The sequence below is a fragment of the Lissotriton helveticus genome, chromosome 4_1 (assembly GCF_964261635.1).
Source record: "Lissotriton helveticus chromosome 4_1, aLisHel1.1, whole genome shotgun sequence".
NCBI lineage: Eukaryota > Metazoa > Chordata > Amphibia > Caudata > Salamandridae > Lissotriton > Lissotriton helveticus.
The window spans coordinates 1,437,536,219-1,437,562,683 of NC_136063.1; the positions used below are offsets into that span (position 1 = coordinate 1,437,536,219).

The window sequence follows — 26,465 nt, forward strand, 5'->3', positions numbered from 1 at the left end:
CTTGGGAAGAGACAGCACTAGTCTGTCTCCTTACCACTTCTTTGACTCTGCTCACTGCAATCTGGGGCACAGGTAGGCTGCAACTCTCAAGATGGAGGGGAATGATTTGGGGTGCACCCAGCAAGGCCTTAATGGGCCTGGGCAAGTGTGAGAGGAGGGCTTAGACTTGCCTGGTAGCCGAATAGCCAATGGTCTGCTGGCCTGGGGGTGGGGGCTGGGCAGCTGCTTCTCCATTTCTAAAAATGACTTATTTTTAATTCAACTTGTAAGACTTCTTTTAGCCCTCTCCAATTTGAGGTTTCCAGTAGAACATCTTCGTTCATTGACATATTTCAGTGTTGGTTTATATGGAATTTGCAGTTTTGGAAACTGAATTAGTTAATAGTTGTGTTTAGACTCGATGTGCTCAAACCTTGAGGTGTATGAGACAATCCATACCACTGTTTTACTATAGCTAGGTTAGCTTATGTCTCAATCCATACTAGGCATTGAGCATGCCTGATAAACTAGGTTTGTGCACTGTATCGTATTGATTATTTTTTTTTCTCAGCTCATTCCTTCTACTCATCTCATTGTTTGTATGTGGGTATGAGCCATTTAATTGATACCATGCTAAAAACAACACATGGGTGGAATTTTGGGTTCATATGATTATTTTAACGGTTTCACCAGTCTCCTCCCTGTTTACAGAAAATAGCAGTTACGGCCTCTTCTGCATGCTATTGCCTGAGTTCTTTGCTATTGGAACTGGTTTTTACAACTGAGCGACTGGAATTAACTCGGTAAAAGATTAGGGCCTTCATGGTGCCTCCGACATCAGTATTGAGTACTAAGATAATATGCAAATGAAACAAACCGTTTCAACCGGGTGCATGAGGAGCTGCAAACAGTAATGAATGGAGGCAACTGCGTACAACAACGACAAGGAGGCAACTACGGGGAAAGCATTGATGTATTTCATGACAGAGTAAAGGCTGGGTGGCTTAATTTGGTTTAAATCACCAAACGCCGTTTGCGCACTTACGAGACACATACGACATGGCGCAGACCGAATACTTCCGATACCTGCAGGTACGACATGCACTGCAAGCGAATATCCCACCAGACACCACCTTGCCCCTGGCCTCTCCACTGGAGGATAGACTACTTGACGGACACCTCCCAGAACATGCCATCTCCCTCACATATAAAAAACTAATTAACAACCCCCCTGACACTTTACTTCCTCTGAAGGATAAATGGGTCACTGACGGGCTGGAGATAGACGAGGAGGAGTGGTCTCACGCACTAGCCTCACCCAGGGAGGTAGCGATCTCGGCCCGACTAAGGCTAATCCAACTCAAAATCCTCCATAGGATCTACATTTCCTGCACTAGGCTGATGGCAATGGGGAAGGGTGGAGAAGGACTCTGCAGAAGGGGTTGTGGAGGGAAAGGCACCTTCTTCCACATACTATGGGAGTGTCCAAAAGTGCAAAGATACTGGAGGAGGGTGGTCCATTGTATGCATGAGGTTTTGGAGGTAGAACTTCGCCCTGAGGCCAAACGGTGCCTCCTGAACATATGGGAGCCCATGGACCTGTCTTCCAGGGGGAGGGTCTGGGTAACACTTGGGCAAATGGTGGCAAAGAGAAACATAGCAAGACTCTGGGGAGCCCCTCACTCACCGACACTGAGAGACTGGCAAAGTGACATGGACTGGTGCATGCTGCAAGAAAAGACTGTCTACGAGACGAGAGGCTGCCCCCGCAAATGGAGCGATATATGGTCCGGCTGGAACGAATTTAGGGGTAACATATGCGAACCCCCCCTGGCTTCACAGGCTGGGCAGGAAGACATAGACTAAGATCCCTGCCAAGTGGGAATAACTGCTAGACGTGTTTTTATAGCCGCTGCGCCTGTGGCGCTGTAACTGAGCTGAGATTGATGTAACTCACTGACCAAATTTCTTTGTTTCTAGGATACGAGTGGGAGGGGGGGGATAGGTTTAAAAGTTGGGGCTGTTACAATGCACACCTTTGTTCTACTGCACGACATCCTACGAAGCACTTCACATTCAATGGCGCAGGCGGATAACTGCTCCTCTCACGTCTCCGTCTATCCGCCACCGGGCCTCAGGGATGCCGGTTTAAGGCTGTGTTTAACTACTTGATTACTCTCTGCTGATTACAGGGTAGCCGCCGGCCTCCGGGTTGTAGGCGTGCGAAGCAGTGTACTGAAGTCCAAAATAATAAAAGCAGTTGAACCAAAAAAAAATAAAAAAAATCACCAAACGCTGTAAAATTCCACGGGCAGCCAGGTCGAGTCTCTGCATCGGCTCAACATCCTGTGACTCTGAGTAAATCACCTAATCGCCCTGTACTTAAACAAAAAAATACACATTAATGTGACGTTGTTTAATGTGTCTCCGTGCCTTAATAAATAATATTACAATGCAGAAACCAAAATATGAAATTGGAAAGAAATGGCAAAGGTTGATTGCTGATATGATTTATAAAACATGCCGGTCGGAATTGAAAGAACAATGCAGGGACATGCTGAACTAAAACAATGGCGAAACCCAGAAACATGCTGATTGGAAACAGACTATGTAACGAAAAACAAATATCAAGCGCCAATATGTACGTTTATTAGTACTATGGCAACCGTTGCTGTGCTCCAGTCAGGTGAACTAATACATGTAGAAAATCTGACGTTCCGAAAACATGGGCAGAAACAAAAGAAAAAAATAGTGTGTTTACACAATCCTACATACACAGAAGGGCAATATTTCAAGTAATAGACCCATGCTCTGATTCCCACCTCCGCATGGGACAACACCTGGCGGCCCCATGCATTCGGCAACCCTCCCATACCCACGGACCATGCCCGAAACCTCAGCATCATACTCCCCTCCTCCCTCACCATGAACCGACAGATCAACGCCGTATCCTCCACATGCTTCAACACCCTCCTATAAAAATTGCCCCCTTTTGAGTGGGGGCAAGGTCTTACACCATGGTGGGCTGCTCCCCTTTTATTTTTTTTTACAAATACAATTTCCCTAATGTCCAGAGGGCCACTTGAGTGGAATTTTGGGTTCATATGATTGTTTTAACAGTTTCACCAGTCTCATTCCTGTATACAGAAAATATACTTGTGCTTGTCCACCATGCTCAAAAACACATTAAATCGAGGAATGTTTGAAAACTAGACTACCGGGGAAGTCCAGGGTGTTGTCCCTACCGGGGATCCCACAATGTTTTCTTACCAAAAATGACTTTAGGAGCTCATGTTTTGGCTGAAAACATGCATTTTCCTCACATTTCTATGTGAGAGATTTCTGGAATCTGTGAGAATCTACACATTTCCGACCTCCCATCATTCCCACATTCTGCAGATAAAAATGCTGCCCCACCTGTGTGGCTGGCTGAGCTTCTACGACACAAAAGACCCTAAAAACCAAAGTGGAGACATTGACATTAGGGGTAACTGCAGTATTTGGGCCAGTGCTTGGGTGCTACTCAGGAAAACTACTTAACACAGACATTATTTAAAACTAGACACCCTGGGGCATGCAGGGTGATGTGCCTTCAGTGAGTCCCACAGTGTGTTCTTAACCACAAAGCCCTTCAAACCTCAAACAGTGGCAGAAAACTTGAGTTTTCCTCAGGTTTCTGTGGGAGAAAGTTCTGGAATCCTCAGGGATCCATACAATTTCTACCACCTAGTATTCCCTCACTTGTCCCAATAAAAACGCTTCCCCACTGGTGTGGCTAGGCTTAGTGCCCACGACAGGAACAGATCAAACCAGGGACAATGTTAGTCCTTGCGATGGATGGTGTGCCTATTTCTGAGATTTGAATGTCATTGTGGGCAAGAAAACGATTTGTGATCCATGCAAGCCAGATCACCCAGGTATCCTGGTGTGTGTAGTTTTCTGAAATGTCTCGGGTTGGTAAGTTTCCCTGGGGTGCAGATTAGCCAGGGCTCAAATTCCACAGCTACCCTCATTGTAAAAAAGGGCCAGTTTAAATTGGTGAGATTGGATGTCTCTGTGTCTTGTTTTGGGGAGTGTTTTGTTGCGGGAAATGGTAGTAGCACCGATGTAGTGCTCAAGGTTGGGTGCCCCAGACCAGCCCTGTCTGTTTACAAGCACAGTTTTGGAAGCGCCTCACGTCAGCAAGTGCGGTACCAGATGAGGCCATCATGCAGGTGCTCAAGTGTGACGAAGAAAGCCTCATGTAGATAAATTGGGATGTTGACCAAGTAATGCAACAGGTGCGGGAGCATCACCATCTTAGACAGTGTAGTGCGTCCCACTACCAGTAGCAGAAACGACGTTCATAAGGAGATTTGCCTGTGGACATTTCCCTCCGCCAGTGCTTCTGTCTCGATATATCCGGATACCGAAAGATCAAATCATATCTGATGCCACTGTACTAATTCCTTGCCCAACTGGAGAACGGGGTTTGCGGCCCCTTCTGGCAGAGGGTAGAGACAGGATTTGCCCGATTTGGCCCGTAGGGCTGAAACAGCAGTGAACGCAGCAAGGAGGCGCTCAGTTTCTGGCAGGGGTTTGGCAATGTCATGTAGGTCATCAGCGTAGAGCGAGACAGTTAGCACTTCATCTCCCAGTGGGATTCCCCAGACCTGTGCTTGCACTCTATGTGCCAGGTGTTCCATAGCCAGGTGAAAAAAAGGGGAGTGAAAGGGCAGCCCTGACAAGTGCCACAACCTATACGGATAGGGTCAGATATATACCTACCTGTCTTAATACGGGCCAGGGGCGCGTTGTACAGGAGCTGGAAAAGACCAAGCATGCGGGCCCCAGACCAATTCTGGATAGTACGGCAAATAGGTAGTTCCATTCTAGGGAATCAAAGGCTTTCTCTAGATCCAGCACCAGATAACCAGACTGGGGCCAGTAACCCAGCACCTATTCCTGATTCCTGAAGCGGTGGCGGAGATTCTGGGACATCCTGCGCTCTGGTATGAAGCCATTCTGGTCTTTGTGAACCAGTTGCGGGCTCACCTAAGCTAGCGTTTCACCAAAATTTTACAGAGAATTTAAGTGTCTGCATTAAGCATCACCAAGGACTGATAGGAGCCGAAGTACGTGAGGTCGCGTCCTGGCTTAGGTATGGCTACAATCAATGCCTCTCGGATGGATTGGGGGAGGCAAGAGCATGAAAGTGCTTAATCATACCTGGTTTGGAGGTGGGGGACCAACAGTGTGGCATATGTTTTATAAAACTCTTGAGGAAGTCCGTCCGGGCCTGGGGTCTTTCCCGATGCTCTCAATCGAATGACTTCACGAATCTTAAAAGGATTGATGTCTGCATTGAGTTCCAGTGCCAAGTCAGGTGGGACCTGCAGGAAGTTCACGTATGCTAAGAAATACTCCGTGGCAGAGTCGACGATCTGCGTTGTCTGTGCGTAGAGGCATTCGTAGTGTTGAGTAAAGGCGCATTTATCTCTTGTTGCATGTGTAACTCTGTTGCTTGGGGGACAGAGTAGGGCGTTGGCGGGTGTGGGGGGGGGGTCCTGCCTACTTAACCAGGCTATCAAAGCACCTGAATTGTCAGCTCCAGTGTGAGTCCATGCAGTGTGTGCAGCATAGTTGAGGCAGTGCAGGCGCTCAAACGAAGTGGTGTGCTCTTAACATGCCTTAATGAGCCAGTGTCTGCCCTCGGTCGAGGAGATTTCCAGCGTCTCGAGGCGGAGAAGTTTGCGTTGCACTTCTGTAATGTCCTGGTCCAGCTGTGGCAGCGCTCACGGAGTGTCCCCTAATAGTGATCTTGAACGTGTCCCATTCTAGTAAGCTTGATGACACACTGCCTGTGTTCGCTTCAAAGTACTCGATGCAGGAGGTACTCAAGGTGGTGCGAAGCACGGCATCCTTGAGCACCTCGGGCAAAGGCGCCAAGTCTGTATAGGAGAGGATGCCATATCCCAGCTAACCTGTATATATTGGGGATTGTGGTCTGAGTGCGTCCTTCCCAAATAGACAGTTTGTGTCCCGTATGTAGCCAACTCTGTAGAACAGACAACGCGTTTGAGGCGTACATGCACTGTATTGCCCACAGCAAGCAATCAATCAGGTGGGGGATAGGGCAATATGGTGCAGTATGTTTTGGACATGCCCCCACTTGGAATTACATTGGAGATGTATCTTTTAGTTAATCACTTTTGTTGTACCCAGATGTATTTACCGCAATCCCAAAATGGCATGTTTGATGTAATTGATAGGGTAGAAAAACAGTCTGATTTCAACTATTGGTTATTATGGCAATGAGTGTAGTACACCATAATTACTGCTAATTGGAAATCTATCACCCCCATGCCATCCCCTGTTTTGTTTTGGATTGGTTTCTCAAGATAAACAGGATTTTAAAGTCTGATTATTGTTATGTTTACAAAATGATAGTGTCGACAACTTTCATAAAATTCAAGAAGTAGGTTGAAGGAAGAGACATTTTAAGGGGGAAGGTGGTACAACAAGAAAGGGTTGAGCTGCACGTGATTCGGCACTCAAAAGAGTAGTAGAATGTATTGTTTGTTATGTAATTATCAATGATAACATTTCGTGGATCCAGTATTTAACCATTTTTACTTAAAATGATGTATTTTTCAGACATGCTGCATATTTTTGCATTTCTTTTGGATAACAGGATGCCTTTTCTATGCTGAAATTTAAGAAGTATTGTAATTTTGTATTTTTTAATGATTTACTACTTTATTTGTAAAATATGTATAAAATAATGTCTTGCAATATTTACTATGGTCTTTGTCATCAATTTGTAGTGTGGTCAACTAATACAATTGTAAACTGACTTCTGTTTTCTCTGTTAGTCCTATGATCTAGTCCAGAAGATGTTTAATAGTGAATCCTGTTAGGCATCCCACTGCACTGCATACTGTGAAATCCAGCAGATCTGAAGCGTAGACATCGTTTTTGTTAATCAACCTCTGTTACATGGTATAGGAGCATGATTTGTCTTTTACGTTTTGGTGGGTGATTAACGCTGAAGTGAAATATGTTTTTGGTAGTAAATATAATGTCTATTTGGGGAAGGTGGTGTTACCTATGGATGTTTAAAAAAGACAGATCCCATGGATTTATTTGCCAGTGTATTAACACTGCATATATATATATATATATATATATCCATCCACAAAGAACTCCTCTTGTCCTCGAAAACGCAGGAGACAGACCACAGGCCCAGATGTTAAATGTCTCTGTTTATTTGCTCAAGTTTGTGAAAGAGTGCATTACGCGTTTCGGGCTACCTGAGCCCTTGTTCACATGCAACATTTGTTTGTATTTTTTTTGTTTGTTTTTATAGTGCCCATTTCTCCCAAGCATAGCCACCCCTCCATACATCATGTGATCATAGAAATAAAAGACAAATTCAAAATTGAAGTGCCTTAATGTCCGTATAAATACATGGGTACAGAAATGAAATCACATAAGCATACAAGTTTGAGTTTGAAGTCTCCGGATAAATCCATCAAATACTTGTATCTAGAGGGGGGAAAAAGGAAAAGGATGACGGAATTAAAAGCCGTTCTTCTTTGAATAGTTAGAATATACATCCTCATTTGATCAGTAAGACCAAAAAATTGAAAAATGGTAACATTTGATTAAGTTATTTTTTAAAGTGCAAACAGTGCATGTCCATAAAGTGCAAAAGACCAATTGTGACCAATGTTTTGTCCTAGAGGAAGAAAAAGTGCCAATGTGCATAAAGAGACCTGCTTGTAAATATTATACCTCATCATCATATTTTCAACAATTGGGTTAAACACCACATTTTGTTCAATTTAAAATTCATGATAAATGTATTTCAAAATCCAAAACAAGTATATTTATAAACTCTAAAGATTATAAAAACACCCTGTGTATAAAAAATTGTATAAAAATACCAAATAAATATAGGTAATAAATTACATATGTTACAGATAGGGAATGAACCAAGAGAATTTCATATTTTCCGACTAACAGGGACCCTGACTAGACGGAATGAAGATGTGATGATTTACGAAAAAACTGTTTATGTATATAGAAAAAGCTAAAGCAACCTCCAGGCAACAGGGAACCTGACTGCCTGGGAGCATAAAACAGTGACTGATAATTAGGCCCAAGCGAGACAGAGTCATTAAAGAGGTACATGGGGATTTAAAGGAAAGTGTGCAAATCCTCTATATTATTAAGGCCATTCGGACTTTTGCTGTTGAATTCCAATATCATATTAGATTCCAACTGCCTTAATTTTAAATCCCTGTTGCCACCTCTTCGTAATTTTGGTATTGCTCCTACAACATAGTATGATAAGCAATTTACATCTCTGTTGTGTGTAGACTCAAAGTGGCGTGCCACTGGGTAACTCGAGTCACAATGTAAAATTGCCCGTAAATGCTGCAGGATCCCGACGTGCACTTGTTTGCTGGTACTCCCGATATAATTTAGGCCACAAGTGCACGTCAAGACATATACCGCAAATTCAGTTTTACACGTGTATTGACCTACAATCGGGATTGCGGTCTCACTGAATGGGGTAAGATAATGGGTCTTGTTAATACCAAATTTACAGGCCCCAAACTATATATATATATATTATGAATTTAATATTATCTGCATATGTAGGTTATCCTAAAACCATTTTTATAAAAAAACTCATTTTATTAAGTGTACGACTTGCAACAAAGGTACACGTAGAAATGAAATCTAGGTATACACAGTTTACATTTTCGAAGTTTCGTTGGATCCACAAGTAACAACTCAAAGTTTAATGTTATTCATTTGTGAAGTCATGCGGTACTTGGCACAACATATCAATCACTACCGTCTAATGAGGGGTCTTCAGGTGGTAACGTACAAATATTCCCTCTACATTTATTCCAGCCTCCCCACACCCGTTCCCACTTTTTGGGACAGCCTCTGTGTATATATACACTGCCTTTTCAGCCACCGTAGCCCAGTCCATGTCAGTGCACCATTCCCCATATATGTTGGCACCTTTTGCGCCCCCCAATGTTTGGCAATGTTACATTTGGCTATTGTCATACCAAGTGTTGCCCAGTCTTGAGCTCTGCGATTGAGGTCCGTTGCCACCCATATGTTCAGGAGACATCGTTTGGGGTCTGGGGGCACGGGTGTCCCACTAATTTGTGCCACTGCGCTCATAATTGTCTCCTAGTAAGTTGAACTTATTGGGCATTCCCATATCATGTGATAGAATGTACTCACTGCACCACAGTTCCTCAGGCAGAGGTGAGTATCATTCCTCCCTATTTTGGACAAGATGACCCTGGACAGGTATACTAAAAACATTTTTAAATAATTATTTTGGGGGGAATACAGTGAGGTTACATTTTTTTGTTTTTAACTCTTCTTTGCTCTTTTTTTCAGAACTTCATTTCTAAATTGTTCCTGATGATTCTTCTGCAATTCACCAGTAGGAGACTACTGTACCAAGCGTTCTCTTCACTGAAACAATCACCCATTGGAATACAAGGGCCTTGTTGGGAAATGGCTCGCCCAAGTTCTAGTAAGCAACGTTTGTTTATTCATCGATATGTGCCATTTTATACTTAAATATTTTAATTGAATTTTAACATACTTAACAAATAAGCATTTAACCTTCTATGCTCCCCCCGCCCTCCCCTTTACTTCTTTAAATCCATCCTCCGACATGGAGCCAAGCCCACATTTAAACATATGCACCAATGCTCATGTCACTATGGAGCCCTTCTCCGATCTCCTCTAATTTTACTTTGTTCTGCTAATACACTGATCTGCCTCATTCCCTAATAATCTTTCTTGATTGCTTTCTGGGTTATGTCTACATTTGCTCTGCATAATGAGGTCTGGGATATCTTGGGCAATGAGGTTACGAAATTGCTTGGTTAAATAAATAAGGTCTCCTAAATCAAGTCAAACCATTTCTATGGCAGCTATTCTGCATTTGCCGATTTGTTAATCTCTAATAGATGCCAAACTAGGCGCAAACAGGATTTTGGATTTAGCAGTAGTTCCTTTTCCCAATGTCCAACAATTTCTTGGTTGTTCACAGCAGTAGCTGTTCTAAATCTTTCCTAAATTTAAGTGAAGCTGCAGTTAAACGTTTTATGCTGATCTACATAAAAGGAAATCTGAGGTTCACGGTAGAGCACTGCTAATATTTTTCTTCACTATTTCATTTATACAAAGCAATACTCTTTCTATTTTGGGCATTTCCAGAAAAAAATGTGTGATGTCCTTTCCCACGGACAGCCCTCCTGCATATCTCACTTTTTTCCATTCAATTTATGGTATTTTATAGGGATGTTTTCCCAACTGTATAATAAGTTACTCACCTTCTTCTTCCAGACACCCTTCAAGGGTCATGTGTCCCCAAAATGTCTACCCTATACTCTTTTAGTATTGTCCTTCCATATTGTTTCTCCAAAGCTATCTGATTATCTTTCTCATCGGTTTGTCTCTTGAGTAAAAAAGTATGTATATATGAAACCTTTCAATTTGCTGTTCCCTATTTTGTAGCTACGTGTCACAGTGAGTTAGTGGAGTAATAGCACCCTTCTTGAGGCCTGCGCCAAAGTTGATTTTCACAAAATACTTTTCCCTAAGACCAAGTTCCATTGCAATCTCTTCAAATGATTTAATAATCACTTGTCAGATCCTTTTTGTTGTTGTGGGGGTGGGGGGGTTAGAGCGAGACATGGCAGGCAAGGCTTATTAGGCCACAGTCATGGTGGTTGGGGTCGTTTGCCTCTGTTGTTCTGAGCCAGTGTTGCTATGGCTGTGCAAAGTGGGCCAAGTACACCCTTTCCATGCTTGACTCTCAGATTAACTAGGGTGAGCCGCCAAATGGTTCTCAAGGAGATCGTGTAGGGGCCAAAGACACATAATTCAATAGTCAAGTAACAGACACATAACATACAGTCCAGCCCAGTGCTTGGGCTTACAGAAGCAATTCAGTGGCACAGCAAAATGACACACTACACACAGTAATGAGCTTCAGCTACAGGGTTCTACAACACAGTGGGCCAAAACCAGCCCTTATAGTTCCCCCATCCACCACAGGTTCCTAGTTAAGTGGCGCCTGTTCTCCCCTCGCTACAGTGATCTAGTACAGTGGCTGTAGCACCCACTCTACTGTAGTGGCATGGTTATGCAGGAAAACGTAGGGCAAGAATTGGGTCAGGTGCAAATTCAGTACTTGGTTTATGCAAGTAATTGCTAAATGTAAGCATCTGAATGTTAGTTCAGCTTGTATCTTGCAATAGAAATTATATGAGTGTTGGGGGTCTCTAGTTGGCAAGGGCTTGCAACTTTGCTCAAGTAGGGACCCTTCTTCTTAGTCAGTATAAGGGAGTTACAATCCTAAAATAACCCCTGCTCACCCCCTTGGTAGCTTGGCACGAGCAGTCAGGCTTATCTTAGAGGCAGTGTGCAAAGCATTTGCACAAAACCAACAGTAATACAATGTAAGCGCTACAAAAGGACACCACACCAGTTTAGAAAAATAGCCAATATTTTTATATACTTAAAACAAGACCAAATATGATCAAAATCCACTTTAAAAACAGTTAAGATTTCTTTAAATTGCAAAAATACGTTGAAAACACCGTTTGTACGAGTTGGTAGCTCGATCCGAGCGTACTGCGATGGTGAAAACAAGAGTCTCGCAGTTCCAGCTGACCGCGTCAGTACGGGCCAGCAACAGCGTGAACAGACTCGTTAACAGTACCTTTCTTAGTGCTGCTCACACGGAGGTGTGATCCGGTCTTGGCATCCGTCGCGTTTGCGATGCAAAGTGGAAGCGGTTCAAGGTGCTGTGTCTTCTCGGTGCGAGCAGCGGCTCGGTGACGATCATCCAGACGGCGTCGGTGAGACCAAGGCTTGCGGTGCAGTGCACGAGACAGGGCTCGATGCGGTGCTGGCAAGTTGCGGTGCAGGTGACAGAGCCGGTAGTGGCGTCCGTTGCGGTTACGGTGCAAAGTGGAAGGGGTGCAGGGTGCGGTGTCTCCTCGATGCGGTGCAGGCAGCGGCTCGGTGACAATCGTGCAGACGGCGTCGGTGAGACCAAGGCTTGCGGTGCAGGGTGAGACGGTGCTCGATGCAGTGCTGGCAGGTTGCGATGCAAGCGACGGAGCCGGTTGGCGGGAACTTGGCTGACGGAGCCGGACAGCTGTGCTTGACGAGGCGGTCACGGGTGTCGAGCCAGCGGCGATCGTGTCGATGAGACCAGCCAGCGAAGTGAAACGAGGCGATGCGGGCTGCGGTGCCTCTCGATGCGGTGCAGGCAGCGGCTCGGTGACGATCGTGCAGACGGTGTTGGTGAGACCAAGGCTTGCGGTGCAGTGCGAGACGGTGCCACCTGCAGTGCCTTCAAGACACAAGGCCAGCGACGGAGTCGGTGACAGTTGGTCGCTGTTCCTTCGTCTCTGTTGCAACTGAAACAGCGGTTCCAGGAGCGGTACCCAGAGGTTGGCGAAGTCTTTGGAGTCCCTGAGACTTCTTAACAGGAGGCCAGCTTGGTTTTAGGGCCTTGGAGATACTCAGCACAAGTAGAAAATGTTCAGTCCAGTCCTTTCACTGCCCAAGGCAGAAGCAGCAGCTGCAGGCCAACCCAACAAAGCAGCAACACAGCAAAGGGTCAGTACTACTCCTCGCAGATCTTCCAGCTCTCCTTCTTGGCAGGTTGCTTGATTCCAGCGAGTTCGGAAGTCTTGGGGTTTGGGCCCCAATATTTATACCAGCAATTCCTTTGTCCTAGACCTAGTTCAAACCAGTTTTGGGTGCATCCTGACAGTGTGCACCTTCCTATGTCCGTGTGGGCCAGGGTCCTCAGACGCACCACAGGAGGTGGAGCCAGCATTGTAGAAGTCAGGCACAGTCCCATTCAGAGCCAGGTGCTACTCCTCCCACCCATCTATGTGCTGATAGGTCTATTCAGCCCTGTGCTGACTCAAACTGTCTCCTCGAGTCTCCCCCAGCCCCTGTCACCCACAAGCCTGACACACAATACACAAGCTAGCAGAGGCGCTGGCTGGTTAGGTCAGAAAATACCTACTTTCTAAAAGTGGTATTTTCAATCACAGAATGTTAAAATCAACTTTGCTAAAAGATGTATTTTATCATTATGAGTTCAGGCATACTAAACTCGAATTTCTACTTTGTTCCCTGAGTCAGTTAGGATGTTATAATCAAACTGCCTACTCTGGCCTATGGTTAACACTTAGCCTTGCAATAGTGAAAAACAAAGTAGGCTGTAATTCCCGATCAGGACATGCCTCACACACAAGGGCAGGTCCTACCTTTCACATACAATGCACCCTGCCCATGGGGGTACCATGGGCCTACCTTAGGGGTGACTCACATGTAGAAAAGGGAAGCACTTGCAAGTGTGTGTACTTGCCAAATTGACATTGTTATTGTTATTGTTATTGTTATTTTTAATTTATACCGCGCTCAATCACCTACAGGCCTCTAAGCGCATGGGACTAGATGGTAAACAACAACTTTGACGGTACAGAAGTCTCCACTTAACCTGAAGTGGCTCAGAGGGCTCTCCTGAATAGTAACGTTTTCAACCCCTTTCTGAAACGTAGGAGGTTTCCTTCCTTACGTAATAGCTCAGGTAGTGTGTTCCATAAATGAGGAACCAGCACAGAGAAAGCTCTTCCTCCCTTGGTGGCAAGTTTGTAACGGGGGCACACCAGTAGCTGAGAATTTGAGGATCTGAGAGCTCTCTTTGGGCTATACACTGCTAGACGATCTTTGATGTATGCTGGCGCCATGCCATAGATGGCTTTATGGGCAATGCACATGTTTTTAAATTCCACTCGCTCCTTAATAGGGAGCCAGTGGAGACTCTGCAGCAGGGGGGATGCTTTAGTACGTCTTGGCAGCCTGAAAATAAGACGAGCAGCATCGTTCATCACCACCTGTAGCCTGTTTGTCAGGGTTTTTGGTAGGCCAAGGTAGAGGGCGTTTCCATAATCTATGCGTGAGATCACGGTAGCTGTGACGATAGAACGTAGCATAGATTGGGAAATGATAGGCACTAGTTTCCGCAGCTGTCGAATAATATTAGTGCAGCTGCCCACTACAGCGGAGATTTGGTTGGCCATAGTGAGGTCACAGTCCAGTTTGATCCCCAAACTCTTCACAACCAGGCTGGGTTTTGGAGCTGGACCCAGCTCTGCGGGCCAGTAGAGGTCACCCCATGGTGAGGTGGCAGATGAAATCACCAGGACCTCAGTCTTGTCTGGGTTGATTTTTAGGAGGTTTCCTGTCATCCACTGGACCGTGTGTCTCAAGATGTTCTGAGTGTGGAGTTGGGCGGTGTTTGTATTCTCAACACTCAGCAGCAGCTGCGTGTCGTCTGCGTAGTTATATACTGTGCAGCCCATACTCGCCAAGGAGGCAATCAGCGGCTGTAGATATAGATTAAACAGCAGTGGGGATAAGGCCGAGCCCTGGGGCACCCCACATTCTAACTCTCCCACTACGGAGATTTGTTCTCCCAGTTGTATTCTTTGTGTCCTTCCTGACAGGAAGGACTGCAGCCAACTAAAAACCGGGCCATTGACACCAAAGTCACCCAGCCTTTCCAATAGCAGCGCATGGCTGACGGTATCGAACGCCGCTGAAAGATCTAATAAAATCAGGGCGCTCGGTTTTTTACCGTCAGCCAGGCCTCTCAGTTCGTCCAGCACCGAGAGCATCACCAACTCGGTGCTGTGATGTGCTCGGAACCCTGCTTGTCGTTCATGAAGCAGGGAGTTGGACTCCAAGTACATAGACAGGGTTTTTAGTACATGTTGTTCCAGTACTTTAGAGAGGAATGGTAACTGGGAGATTGGCCTGTAATTTTTTAGTATTGCGGGGTCTGCACCAGGTTTCTTCAACAGTGGTCTAACACGCGCTTCCTTGAATTCTGTCGGTAATTGTCCTGTTTCCAAGGATCTATTTAGGAGAGAGATGACATGCTCCTCCAATAAAGGGCGGGCTACCTGAAAGACTTTAGGTGGACACGGGTCCGCTGGGGATCCAGACTTAATTCTGCCCATCAACTGCTGCAGACTCAAGATGTCAATCTCTGGAAACAGTGTGATGGAACAGTCAGTTTGAGTTCGAGGGCCGGTGGATGTGGCCATCCCGTTTGGCATCCCACTTTTTATGTCTTGGATGATGGTTTTTACTTTCTCCAGAAAATATTCCTGGAAGGAATTACAGTTTATGGGGGACTGAACACTGTCCGACTTTTTAGTCAGCTCCGACAGGATCTTAAAAGTCTCTTTCTGCACGTTGGCTGCCATACTTAAGCGGGATTCGTAGTACTCAGCTTTGGCCAGCGTAATATGTTTTTTGTATGCAGTCAAGGAAGTTCGATAGAGGTTTCTGGCTAAGTCCTGTTTAGTTTTCCTCCATCCTCTTTCTAAGGCTCTAAGTTTCTTTTTGTGGTCCCTCAGAGCTGGCGTGAACCAAGGGGCATCCTTACCCGGGCCTTTTAACACCTTCAATTCCATTGGTGCTATCTGATCAATAGCTGATATCAGACAATGCGTTAAATCCGCGTATTGCTGATCCAACGTATGATCTAAGCTCAGGAGACAGTCTCTCGGCAGGAATACCTTGGACAGGGTCCTCAAATCGACCTCTGCCCATTTGCGGGTTTGTCTAGCCGCCACTGTTGGTCTGGTTGTTTGGCCCTTAATACGTATCTCACAAGAGATTAGATGGTGGTCGGACCAGATACATGGGGCTACTTCCTCCAGTGTTAGGGAAGGGTCTGTAGTCCACACCAGGTCAAGAGTGTGACCTTTGATGTGCGTGGGGACCTGCACGATTTGTTTAAAATTTAGTGTTGACATCAAAGTGTCCAAGTGACGCATAGAGGCATCCCAATGGGGATTATCCCAGTGCAAATTGAAGTCTCCAGTGACTACAATTTTCGTATAGCGAGAGCAAAGGTCTGATATAATGGGGGCGAATAGGTCCTGGAAGGTTGGGGTTGCATTGGGAGGGCGGTAAACCGTTAGCACCACCCAACATAGGCTGTTTACTGTAACTTTCACCCCAAGCAAATCAGCCAGGTCAACAGTCTCAGATAGTAAGATTTCCACTGACAGCGTTTTTTTAAAAATCACCGCTACCCCTCCTCTCCGTGTGCTTCCTGGTCGATTTTGCCAAAAAGCATCATAACCATTCGGTAGAGCAGCCAGAATGTCTGGCATTGAGCTCTCACTCATCCAAGTCTCAGTTAAGGTCAATACGTCGGTATCAGTATTTTGCAACAAGTTATAGACCTCGACGTGATGACAATGGAGTGATCTGGTGTTTAGGCTTGCTACTTTCAGAGTAGAGTATGGATCTAGAGATATCGTGTTTAGCGGTTTATAAAGTGCATATGTTTGTAATTTCTTCAAGGTGTCATTATCCAAGCAAGTCTCATCTTTATCCAGGTTGCGCAAGTCTTCCAGGCTGCACACAGGCTCTGCAATGGCAGGGCAGAGTTACACTTTACGGGCTGTTTGCGTGGGTGCCACAATCCAGTGCTGCAGCCCACCAACAGCATTTGATTTATAGGCACTGGCACTCGCAGTGCACTTTACTAGGGACTGACACATACATCAAATAGGCCAATCATGGAAGCACCGAACCATAACACAGTTTACACAGAGAGCACATTCACCTTAGCACTGATTAGCAGTGGTAAAGTGCCCAGAGTCCTAAAACCAACACACACAGGTCAGGCAAAAATAGGAGGAAAAAGCAAAAAGTTTAGGGATAACCCTGCAAAAAGGGCCATTTCCAACAATCAGCACTTGTTATTCCTTTTGACATGCGGTTATAATGCAAAACACAGTCTCTTAGTCTATCAACACTGCCTCTTGTGTTTTCTGTCTTTATGACTGAGGCTTAGCGTTGTGGTGTTTGTGGTGTGCCCTTTACAGGCACACTCTTTGACAGCCAGTGCAAGGTTGTGATGGGAGCCTCGCTGCCTCTTGGATCTCAACTCTGAAGAAAGCAGCATGGCAGACCTGGGCCACTAGTTGTCCTTTGGCAGTTACAGCCTCTGAGATGTCAGGGGAGTTCTCTGCTCTGGTAGTGATGAAGTCTTCATCCACAGTATGTTGACAATCAAAGAGACTTCTCTTGGGTCACAGATTATGGACAGCACTCTGGTACTTGCAGGGTTGTTGTCGCTTCACACATTTTACCACATGACCTATACTGGGAGGCCGGGTTATCCTCCTGACGTATGTGGCAGGGTTTTTTGTGATGACATGCATGTTACATGCAGATCAGGCATAAGTGTATGATGAATATGACTGTAATAGTCCTTTAGAGTGTGTATGTGAAAGGCTTGGGCCCTAGAAAACTAATGTTTTGAAATGTGATGTGATAACCGCTAAGAGTGTGTTCAAGATTCCCATGTCAACTTTTAAACATGCTAAGCACGTCAACATTGTAGCAAGGTTAAAATCTTCCATTCTGGTGTTTACAAAGCTATGTGTAGTGAGCAACATTGCAAGGTCGCCTGGCCACACATGGAAGGAATTATGTTTTGATAAATTCCTTGCCTTTCATATCTGTCTCTAACCGAAGCATTGTTAATGCAGTGATGCAGATGCAAGAAGCTGCACAGCGACCCCCCCCCCTTCCCCTCTCCACAGAGGTTTATTGGGGAGAAAGGTATAAATGGAAAGGGACAGACATAAAGACTGGCTTTTTTGGGGAGAATACTGGTGAGCCGATATCCAGTTGCAGGCCACAAAAGGTTCTCAGAGGTATGCAAGGAGAACACACAGCTTGGTATAAAGTAAAGAGTTGGGTATACGTTAGAGTAAATAATATAGATAGTAGGGATTTGTGTTATAAGAAATGTTGTGTTTGTTTCTAGTAGCCACCTTGTTTTATATTGTGACTGCTGGAATAGCAATAATAGTTTTCAGGATTCAGATACAGAAAGTTTTTATACTGATTATACATAATAAATAACCTTATGTTATAAACATCAGTTGCTGCGTGTGTCTACTGCTTTCATGGATCAGGGTGGGGATCCACGCAACTACAAATAACCCCTGCAGAGAAGAGTATCTGACTGGGTTGTCTGCCTCGGAACACTCTAGATATAGATGAGCCTAACCCGGTATAGAGAAGAGTGGGAGACACCTGCCTGTTTTCTTTTTCTTGGACGGGGATGGGGCAATTAACAAACACCTCTTGGGGCTAAGTGAATGTTTCCAGGTGTGCCTCGAATTTTGGAGGAGTTCACAACACTTCTCAGCTCAGGTTGCCGCTGGTTACACTCCCGAACATAAGTCAGATTCTTGTGGGTGTGCCACACACCAGGAACACTGCTGGGGTTGTCTTCCTGGACATTCTCTCCTCCTTTTGGACCAGGCTCTCTCCTTCGCTCTCTGAGGAGATAGGTAGATAGTCTTCGGGTGCTAATCAGACCTACAGCTTCTCAAACAGGTTTCCCAGACTTCTGGTGATATCCCCTCACCTCTGAAAAGATTGGCTGTCAAGCAGACAACAACCCTGAATTACAGCAGCTCTTCAAGTACTCTGAAGGGCACTCCTTTACTTGGTCAAGAAGACAATGGAACTGAAACAAAGTAGGATAGGTTGGATCCTACTTTATACTCGCATGCCAGTCGGAATTTTGATCCACTCTCTAAAGTCCTGGAACCAGTATGGGGTGGTTCCCTTTCGAATGTCATTTTATGGGTGCAGGAAAACAGTCTTTGTGCAAACTGCAAAGATGACGCTAGCCCTAAAGAGGAGTATCACAAAACATGGGCACAATGAAGTGTGAAGGTTATGTTCCTGGCTGTAATCATTCCTTTACAAGTGGCAGTCAGGGACAGACAGAAGGATTGAGCCTGCCCTAGAAACTTCCTCACCCTTAACAATATATTCAACTGACTTACCCTCTCTTCCATCTAAGTGCCATGTGCAGGAAGGGCTAATCAGAAATCCCCGCCAAAACGTTCTCATAGAATTTCCAAGTTTAGGACTGTCTACATCCTCCCTTACTTCCAGGCCTGCATGTCCTCCTTTTAACTCAAGGAAATCAGGCAATACTTTTCCAATGTCTGGGGAAACTGTATTCCATTCTTCATCTTGTGCCATGCATATCATTGGCTATCTAAAATGGATTGCCTTGGTCCCAGAAGTCAGACTCTCACCACAACATGGGATTCTGCTACCATCCACACAGAACATTCATGCACGCATACAGGCTGTTAGCTCGAAGCTATGTCTATTACATCTGAGAAACCTAACATGGATTGAGCTAGCGTTCTCAATGCTTCCTGAAATACAAAAAGGTCTGCTTCATACTATCAATCCCAAAAATATCAGTATGCGTACATGATCTCTTCATGTCAGCAACGCCGGACATGCACTGTAGTTCTTTATCAGTAAAGAGGCCTTTGTGTGCCTCACCAGAACATGTTCTAGATGTTAGAATCACTATGGACAGATTGAGACATCTAGTCAAAAGCTACATTGGCGTGTCTGCTGGGCCAATAAAAATCAAGGTACTAGTTTCAAGTGCAGTCAGGTCACTCATGATAGGGATACAAACACCATTTTACCGTGCAGGGGACATTCCCATTACAATAGCCCTGCTCGCACATGTCCCTAATTTTCAGCTTTCCTGATGCTTTAAAGCAGGTGTAAATGAAGTGAAGGCATCTATTATAGTAAATGAAGAACCCACACCACAGATATGATTCTTATGATTAGAGAATTAAAAACTCAGGATTATACTTTTTGGGGTATCCAAAGAACCAGTCATAGAGGAATATTAACAATTGTATGTTTTACAAAGCACCATTGTCTCTCTATTTCTCACTTGCACAGTTCTGCTCAGAAATAAAGCTTGACTACTGAAAGTAGCAAAGTACACTTGACACTCTAATATTCCCGCCGCCGTACTTTGAATGTAGCATCGCCTGTTTATAGGAAATTCTGAGTGTTTCCTTTCCAGATAATGTTGTTACTTACTTTTTGAAAGCTCTATTGCAGGCTTTATGGTATAGCTAATGATATTATCAAATAACAAGAGCGGTTTGTGTGCGCCGTTAGCAGTTCCCCTATAGGATCTTTGGTACCCACCCCACGAGAACACTTGTGAGGTAGTCTGAGAATCTCACTCCCATGATTTATCCAGGGCAGTGACCCAAAAAACACTTATTTTACAGAAGTGCCATAAAATATGCCATTTAATGACGCCTTAACAGACACCTTATTGGGGGCGTGGGCTTAACCTTGCTCTGGTCCACCCTTCAACTGCCAAATTGTACGATGCCATCATCCTGACCCGGGCAATCCTGCTTTTATTTCTTAGCACCCCTGGTGCTGCAGGCATCCGCAAGTAAGACCAGTCCCAACACGTTCCCAAGTACTCCTCCAGACAAGGAGTCAAAACCTTTGGCAAACAGGTATTTTGCTCTACTAGCTTAGTGCTCAGGTGAGCAACCTGCTGGGGCGCTATTTTCTTGTCCGTTGGGACTTGGTGGATTCAAAAACTTCCAGGTGCCCCTGAAGATCTGACCTCTCCTTGCCCAAGCCATTCTGGATGGTCAGAATGCTGCAGAGTTCATGTTATTTAGTGGCTTGGACACCACCGATTCCAATGGGTGAGCCATTGGCACCGGTGTTGCCATCTGTCTGGCAGCGTCCACTGGTTTTGGATATTTTGTTTGATGGGACTCATCTGTCTGGGGACAAACCAGACTCTGATTAAAGCAATTTAAGGAGAGCAGGGCCATGTTTTGGCAAATATACCTGATACTGCCAGCCAATCCAACCCCAGCATGGAGCCCAACAGTTTTGTTGTCACAGTTTAGTACCCACCGCCCCATGACCAAGGTCAACTGGTAGCCCAGTCCACTACACCCCTTGAAGCCCCACCTACAAAACCCCTTTAGTGTGCCCTTAGTGGGCAGCAGCCACCAAGTGGAAGGCAGGATTTTATGATTCTTGCCGAGTAGGCAGGCCGTGACCTCAAACAGGTGGTGCCTGCAAACTGTTTGGAATGGCCCTGCTCTTCTTTTGTGCACCGCTGCACCTTGCACCATTTTCCTAAAGACCGACAGAGGACCATCTTTTTTTTGCAGCAGCAGCAGCAGCAGGAAGTGCAATCCCTTTAAGCCAAGGGGCTATAAAAAAGGGAACAGGGCCAGACGTAGGTTGTAATTACTTATTACTTCCATTTTAGACCTTCATGCCTTCTTCTGGAAGGAAACCTTGAAAATGCTCAGTCAGGTCGTGTCTGCTTTATACCATGGGGACTGGATGGTACTGTTATTTCTGGAAGATACCCATTTCAAAATACCTGTCATGCCGGTGTTACCTGCGGTTTGTGGTGGGACAGGAGCCTTTTGAGTTGTTTGTGCTCCCTTTTAGTCTTACCAGAGCCTCTGGGGTGTTTACGAAGCGATGGTGGTTCACTATCAATGTGCCAGAGTCACATCAGACTCTTTCTTAGACGCTCTTCTTCATCGGAGCCATTCTGGACACAGTTATGTTTTGTGTCTTCCACCAGGGCAAATAGATTTGAGGACATTCCGGCATGATTCTAATCTTTCAGACTCAGTCCTGGATTTCAGTGAAGTTGACTCAGGCTGTTGGGATTGATGGACTTCCATTTCCTGCCTGTCGAGGATGTCAGGTGGCATATTATGGCACTGCAGTGGGATCTGAAGTTTCAGTGGGTCCAACATCAAGGTGGCCTCTCCAACCATGTTCAGATTTCGGAGGAGAGTGCAAAAGATCTTCAGTGGTGGTTATTGGACCGCAGTTGGGTCAGCAGTAGACCCCCCCTTCCTTCCCCACAAAGAGCTGACAGTGGGGATCAGTGCTTACATCTGGGTTGTGGTGGCCATCTAGAAGTGGTGGAAATCAGAGGCCTCTGGTCTCGGAGGTGTTCTGGCTCCATATCAACCTTCTGGAGCTGAGGGTCATCCGCTTGGCACGAAAAGCAATCCTTCCATCCATCACAAGGAGGTTGGAACAGGTGCTCACAGACAGCACACAGCCATGTATTACTGCAATAAATAGGGTGGGGTGGGGGTCTCTGATTCTGTTCCAGGATGCCTTACGCCTCTGGAACTGGATCGGCCACCAAGGAATTTTCCTGGCGGTGACCTACCTGGCAGGATCGTTTAATTTCATGCCAGACGAGTTCTGCTTTCGGTGCCTAGCCGATCATGAATGGCATTCACACCAGCGGGGTGGGGTTTGGGGGGTCGTGGTGGTGCAAGGTCTCTTCTGCTAATGGGGGGAACCTTGAGTCTATTTGTTCGCCACTGCCGAGAATGAGCAATGTCCTTACTTCTGCGTGATGGAGTTTGCACAGCATTTCTTGATCGGAGATACGTTCCGCCTCGAGTGGAACTTGGGGCTCCTGTATGCCTGTGCACCAATACCAGCCATAGCTGAGTCCTCAAGAAGATCAGGACCGACTGGACCCAAGTCATTCCAGTGGCCAGGGACTGTGCACCGAGAGTATGGTGTCCAGAACTCCTTGGCTTGATCATCTGTCCTACCATCTGGCTGCCCCTTCGGGAGGACCTGCTGTCGCACCCTACGCAATCTCCACTTTAATAGATTGAGATTGAGCCGCGACAGCTGAACACCTTTGACCTACCTCTGGAGGTGGTTGATGTAATCTTTGCAGCCAGTCATCTCTCGACTAAGACTTTATACGCTTGTTAATGAGACAACCTTGTGGCTGATGCGGTACTCAGCAGATCGACCCACTTCAGGCCAAGTTATCTAATGTTTAGTTCTTTGTTTTTGTCCTTAGCCCTAGGCACAGTTTGAGGGTACCTTTTGGTCCTTTCAGCTTTCTTGCGATTGCCGAATTAGCAATTTTTTTTTTATACATTTCTTTTTATTAACAAAGGGTTATGTAACACATGATATATATTGGTTGTACTACAGGCATTAACTAATGTACAGATGTTAATAACTGATATTAAAATTCTGGTTCAGTGCCATATTTAACAGTTGGTGTAAGCAGGTTTGCAGGACAACAGTCTAGGACGCATATTGTTAATGATGACCAGGTAAGCAGGGCAGCATATTCATCATCCCCATCTTTATCATGCTGTTAGTGCCTGTTATATAGTATCTGAAGCCCTTAGTCTCGGGCGGTACATGGGCTTTCTCTGTATTTTTTCCATCTACCCCAGATCTTCTCCCATTTCTTAGGACACCTCTTACTCTCGTACACAGATATCTCAGCCACCATGCACCAATCCAAGTCTCTTTTCCAGTCGTTAAGGGATGGTGTTGTCACCACCCCCCACATTTGTACAATGTTGCGTTTAGCTACCATCATACCTAACGTGATCCACATTTGGTCTGCTCGAGTAAGATCTGTGGCATCCCAGATATTAAGGAGGCCTACTTTAGCCTATGATCCTATGGTAATACCAGTGACTTCACTGATGCATGTTATACCACACTCCAATACATTTGGAGGTTTGGGCATTCCCACAAAATATGAAAAAAAAGTTCCTAATTGACCACATTTCCTAAGGCACCACGTGCCATCTGTCTAACTATTTTCGCCCATGTAGTGCAGGAGATGTAGACTCTGTGCAGATCAGCCCTGTTTGTTCCAGTCTTCTGTTATGAGATTTTTTTAAAGGTTATTGTTACAACATATGTTTCATCTCTCTCCCATAATGGGACCATAACTTTGTCCTCACCTTTTTAATGTGCTCTCCATTTGAGCTGCTTCCCGGCTGTTCCTTTTTGCTCCTCACCATCAAGACAGTGTTCCTCGTCAACATTAAAGTGAGCTTCAAGCTCTCCATGTCATCCCTCCTTACGCCATCTTCTACCCAGACAAACTGGCTCTGCAGACTTGGGCATGGTTTCTGCCAAAGGTTGTGACTCCGTTCCTTGTCAGTCAAAATAACCCTATACCAGCGTTTTATGGTACACCTTACCCCTCTAAAGAGGAGGAGCTACTTCATCGCTTTGACCTCCTAGAGAGCAGTGAGCATCTACTTAGATCATACCAAAAACCACCAGGTGGACTATCAGCTCTTTGCGGAGTTTGCTGGGGTAAAAATAGGCAAAGGACATTTCCTTAGTACCTCGTGGCACCGGTAGGTGGTGCCATTAGGTTCTGCATCAATGCCGTTTTGCTATGGAAATGAGGTGCGGTGTCTATATAGGCACCACTCCCACGCACAGACGTTGCTGTTGAGACTGTCCGTACCCCCAGACTCCGTAACCAAAAAGCAAACTGGCAATACCAGTGTGTGGATTCCTGGACTTGAGAACTTTTAAATCCGTAGAGTCCTATCACAGAACGGGGAGGATAGGAGGGTCGTGAGGATTCATAAAATCTCTACCAAAAAGAGCATTATCAAGGGTCAGTAACTTGCCCTCCTGATAAAGAGACTTCTAGCCCCAAATGAATACCTTTTGAACCAGTATCCCATTGGAGGTGGGTCATGAATTGACTCAAACCAGATAGTCCTGTAGAACTGAGCAGGCAAAATTCCTTTCTCTGCGTACCTGACTGTCCAGGCAACAGTGCTTCATAAATATATTATGGAGGAACACGTAGCCACCTGGCAAATGTCTAGGACAGGGACTTTACCTGCTAATATGATGGCAGCAGCAACTGCGATGGTAGAATGAGCACTTAATCCTCCCAGAGGCAGCTTTCTAGGCAATTCGTATTAGATCTCAATGCAGAGCATGATCCAGTGAAGTTGCAGTGACATCCAAAGGGACCTAACTCATTGTAGATGAGAGGAAGCTGTTAAAAAACCGGGAGGACACAAACTCACCTCGGTCCTTTTCCGTGTCGCAGAGCCATACTGCAACAACAAACATGTCTGATTGAATGTAGGTATCGCCATTAAGTGAAATGCAAGCCTTAACAGACCTGTGATGTTCCGAAGCTTTTGTGCGAGGGGCTGATACAATACTTGAATTTTTTTTACATCACAATATAATGTTAAATTGATGTCAAACATTGTCCCCAAAATGAATACACGATAAAAAGTGGTCCACATATTCATATTACCTATACAATCTCCATTCCCCCTTTAACACCATTCCCTGACCCTCTCCTTCCCACTGATCAAATTGAAACTTTCCTTTGGGATATTACTTTGGTGTGAGTGGACGGTGGGATGAGGGAGTTGCTCTTGAAACCTATTAAACTGCAGGAAGTTCTTCAGGCTATAGATAGCTTCTCGGGCATCAAGGTGCCCAGGTTAGATGTCTTGACCATAGAATTTTTATAAGGAATTCAGGGACCTGTTGGCCCCCACCACCCCTCATTCTCTTGGCACTCTATCACTTGGCCCTTGAGGCCTGGATCCTACCTCCCACAACCAGAGACACCCTCATTTTCCTGATCCTAAAGCCAATAAAAGATCCATGGGAGGCCAGCTCATATATAACAATCTCTTTTTTTAAACCTCAGCATCAAGATCCAATCCTGAATCCTGGCTAATTGGCTCAATCCATTAATGCTCAATTTGGTACAACCAGATCATTCCTGCATTATCCCCGGCAGGGCTACCTACCTCCAGCAATCTTTGGACGCTACCCTCCTTGTTACATCGATAAAACCCTAAGACTCTGGTGATCTCTCTGTTGCTCAACACAGAGAAAGCCTTAGATTCTCTAAATTGGACCTTTCTGTTCGCGATCCTCTGCTGGATGGGTCTTGGACATTATTTCATGGGCATGGTCATGATAAAACTACTGTATATACGATGTAACCTCTAGAATCCCATTGTATTGCTCCTAAATTCTTGACTGCTATTGAATAAAATGTGTTTACAAAAAGAAAATGATGAAACAACGGTATACAGAACCAACCACCCAAATTCTGTTTAATGGCCATCTTACTAGTCCACTCAATATAGGCAGGGGATCACAACAGGGGATCACAACAGGGTTATGCCTCTTATCGCCATTGTTATTTGCCTTGACTATATAGTCGCTTGCCTCCATGGTCCAGGAGAATCCTGTTCATAGGGGCCTGCAGTATCTCCTCTTCCTCTGTTCCGATGACCTGTTGCTTTTTGTGCGATATTCTACTGTCAACGTCCACTCCATCATCTGGGACTTCATCCACTTCAGCGTTTTCGCTGACCTGCGTATTAACTGGAACAGGAACCACTTATTTCTGCTTACAGCTGCCACTGTTCCATTTCCCTTGGACTTAACACTAACGTGGAAACATGATACAGTGTGCTATCTTCATATATAGATAATGCGGTTGGCGGAATCTATCCTATGTGATAACTATGATGCAGTGCTGAATGGCCTCCCAGCCCGGATTGGGAAATGGCTTGCCCTCACCCTGTCCTTGGCAGGGTGGACAGCATTATTTAAGATGCTTATCCTCCAGAAGCTTCTCTATTTGTTTATAAACTTTCTCATCCTGCCTGGGGGAAATGGTCCGC

The 26,465-nt window shown here is 45.3% G+C and overlaps 1 protein-coding gene across 2 annotated transcripts in view; it reads left to right on the top strand.

Moving 5' to 3' along the window:
* The window catches only part of SIRT5 (sirtuin 5), a 138,451-nt gene that overhangs the window by 13,276 nt on the left and 98,710 nt on the right, over window positions 1-26,465 (top strand). For both annotated transcript variants that reach the window (XM_078687993.1, XM_078687992.1), the window contains exon 2: window positions 9,394-9,532. In XM_078687993.1, coding sequence (XP_078544119.1) covers window positions 9,418-9,532 — 115 coding nt within the window. In that variant the 5' untranslated portion in view covers window positions 9,394-9,417. The remainder of the gene's footprint in view (window positions 1-9,393; window positions 9,533-26,465) is intronic.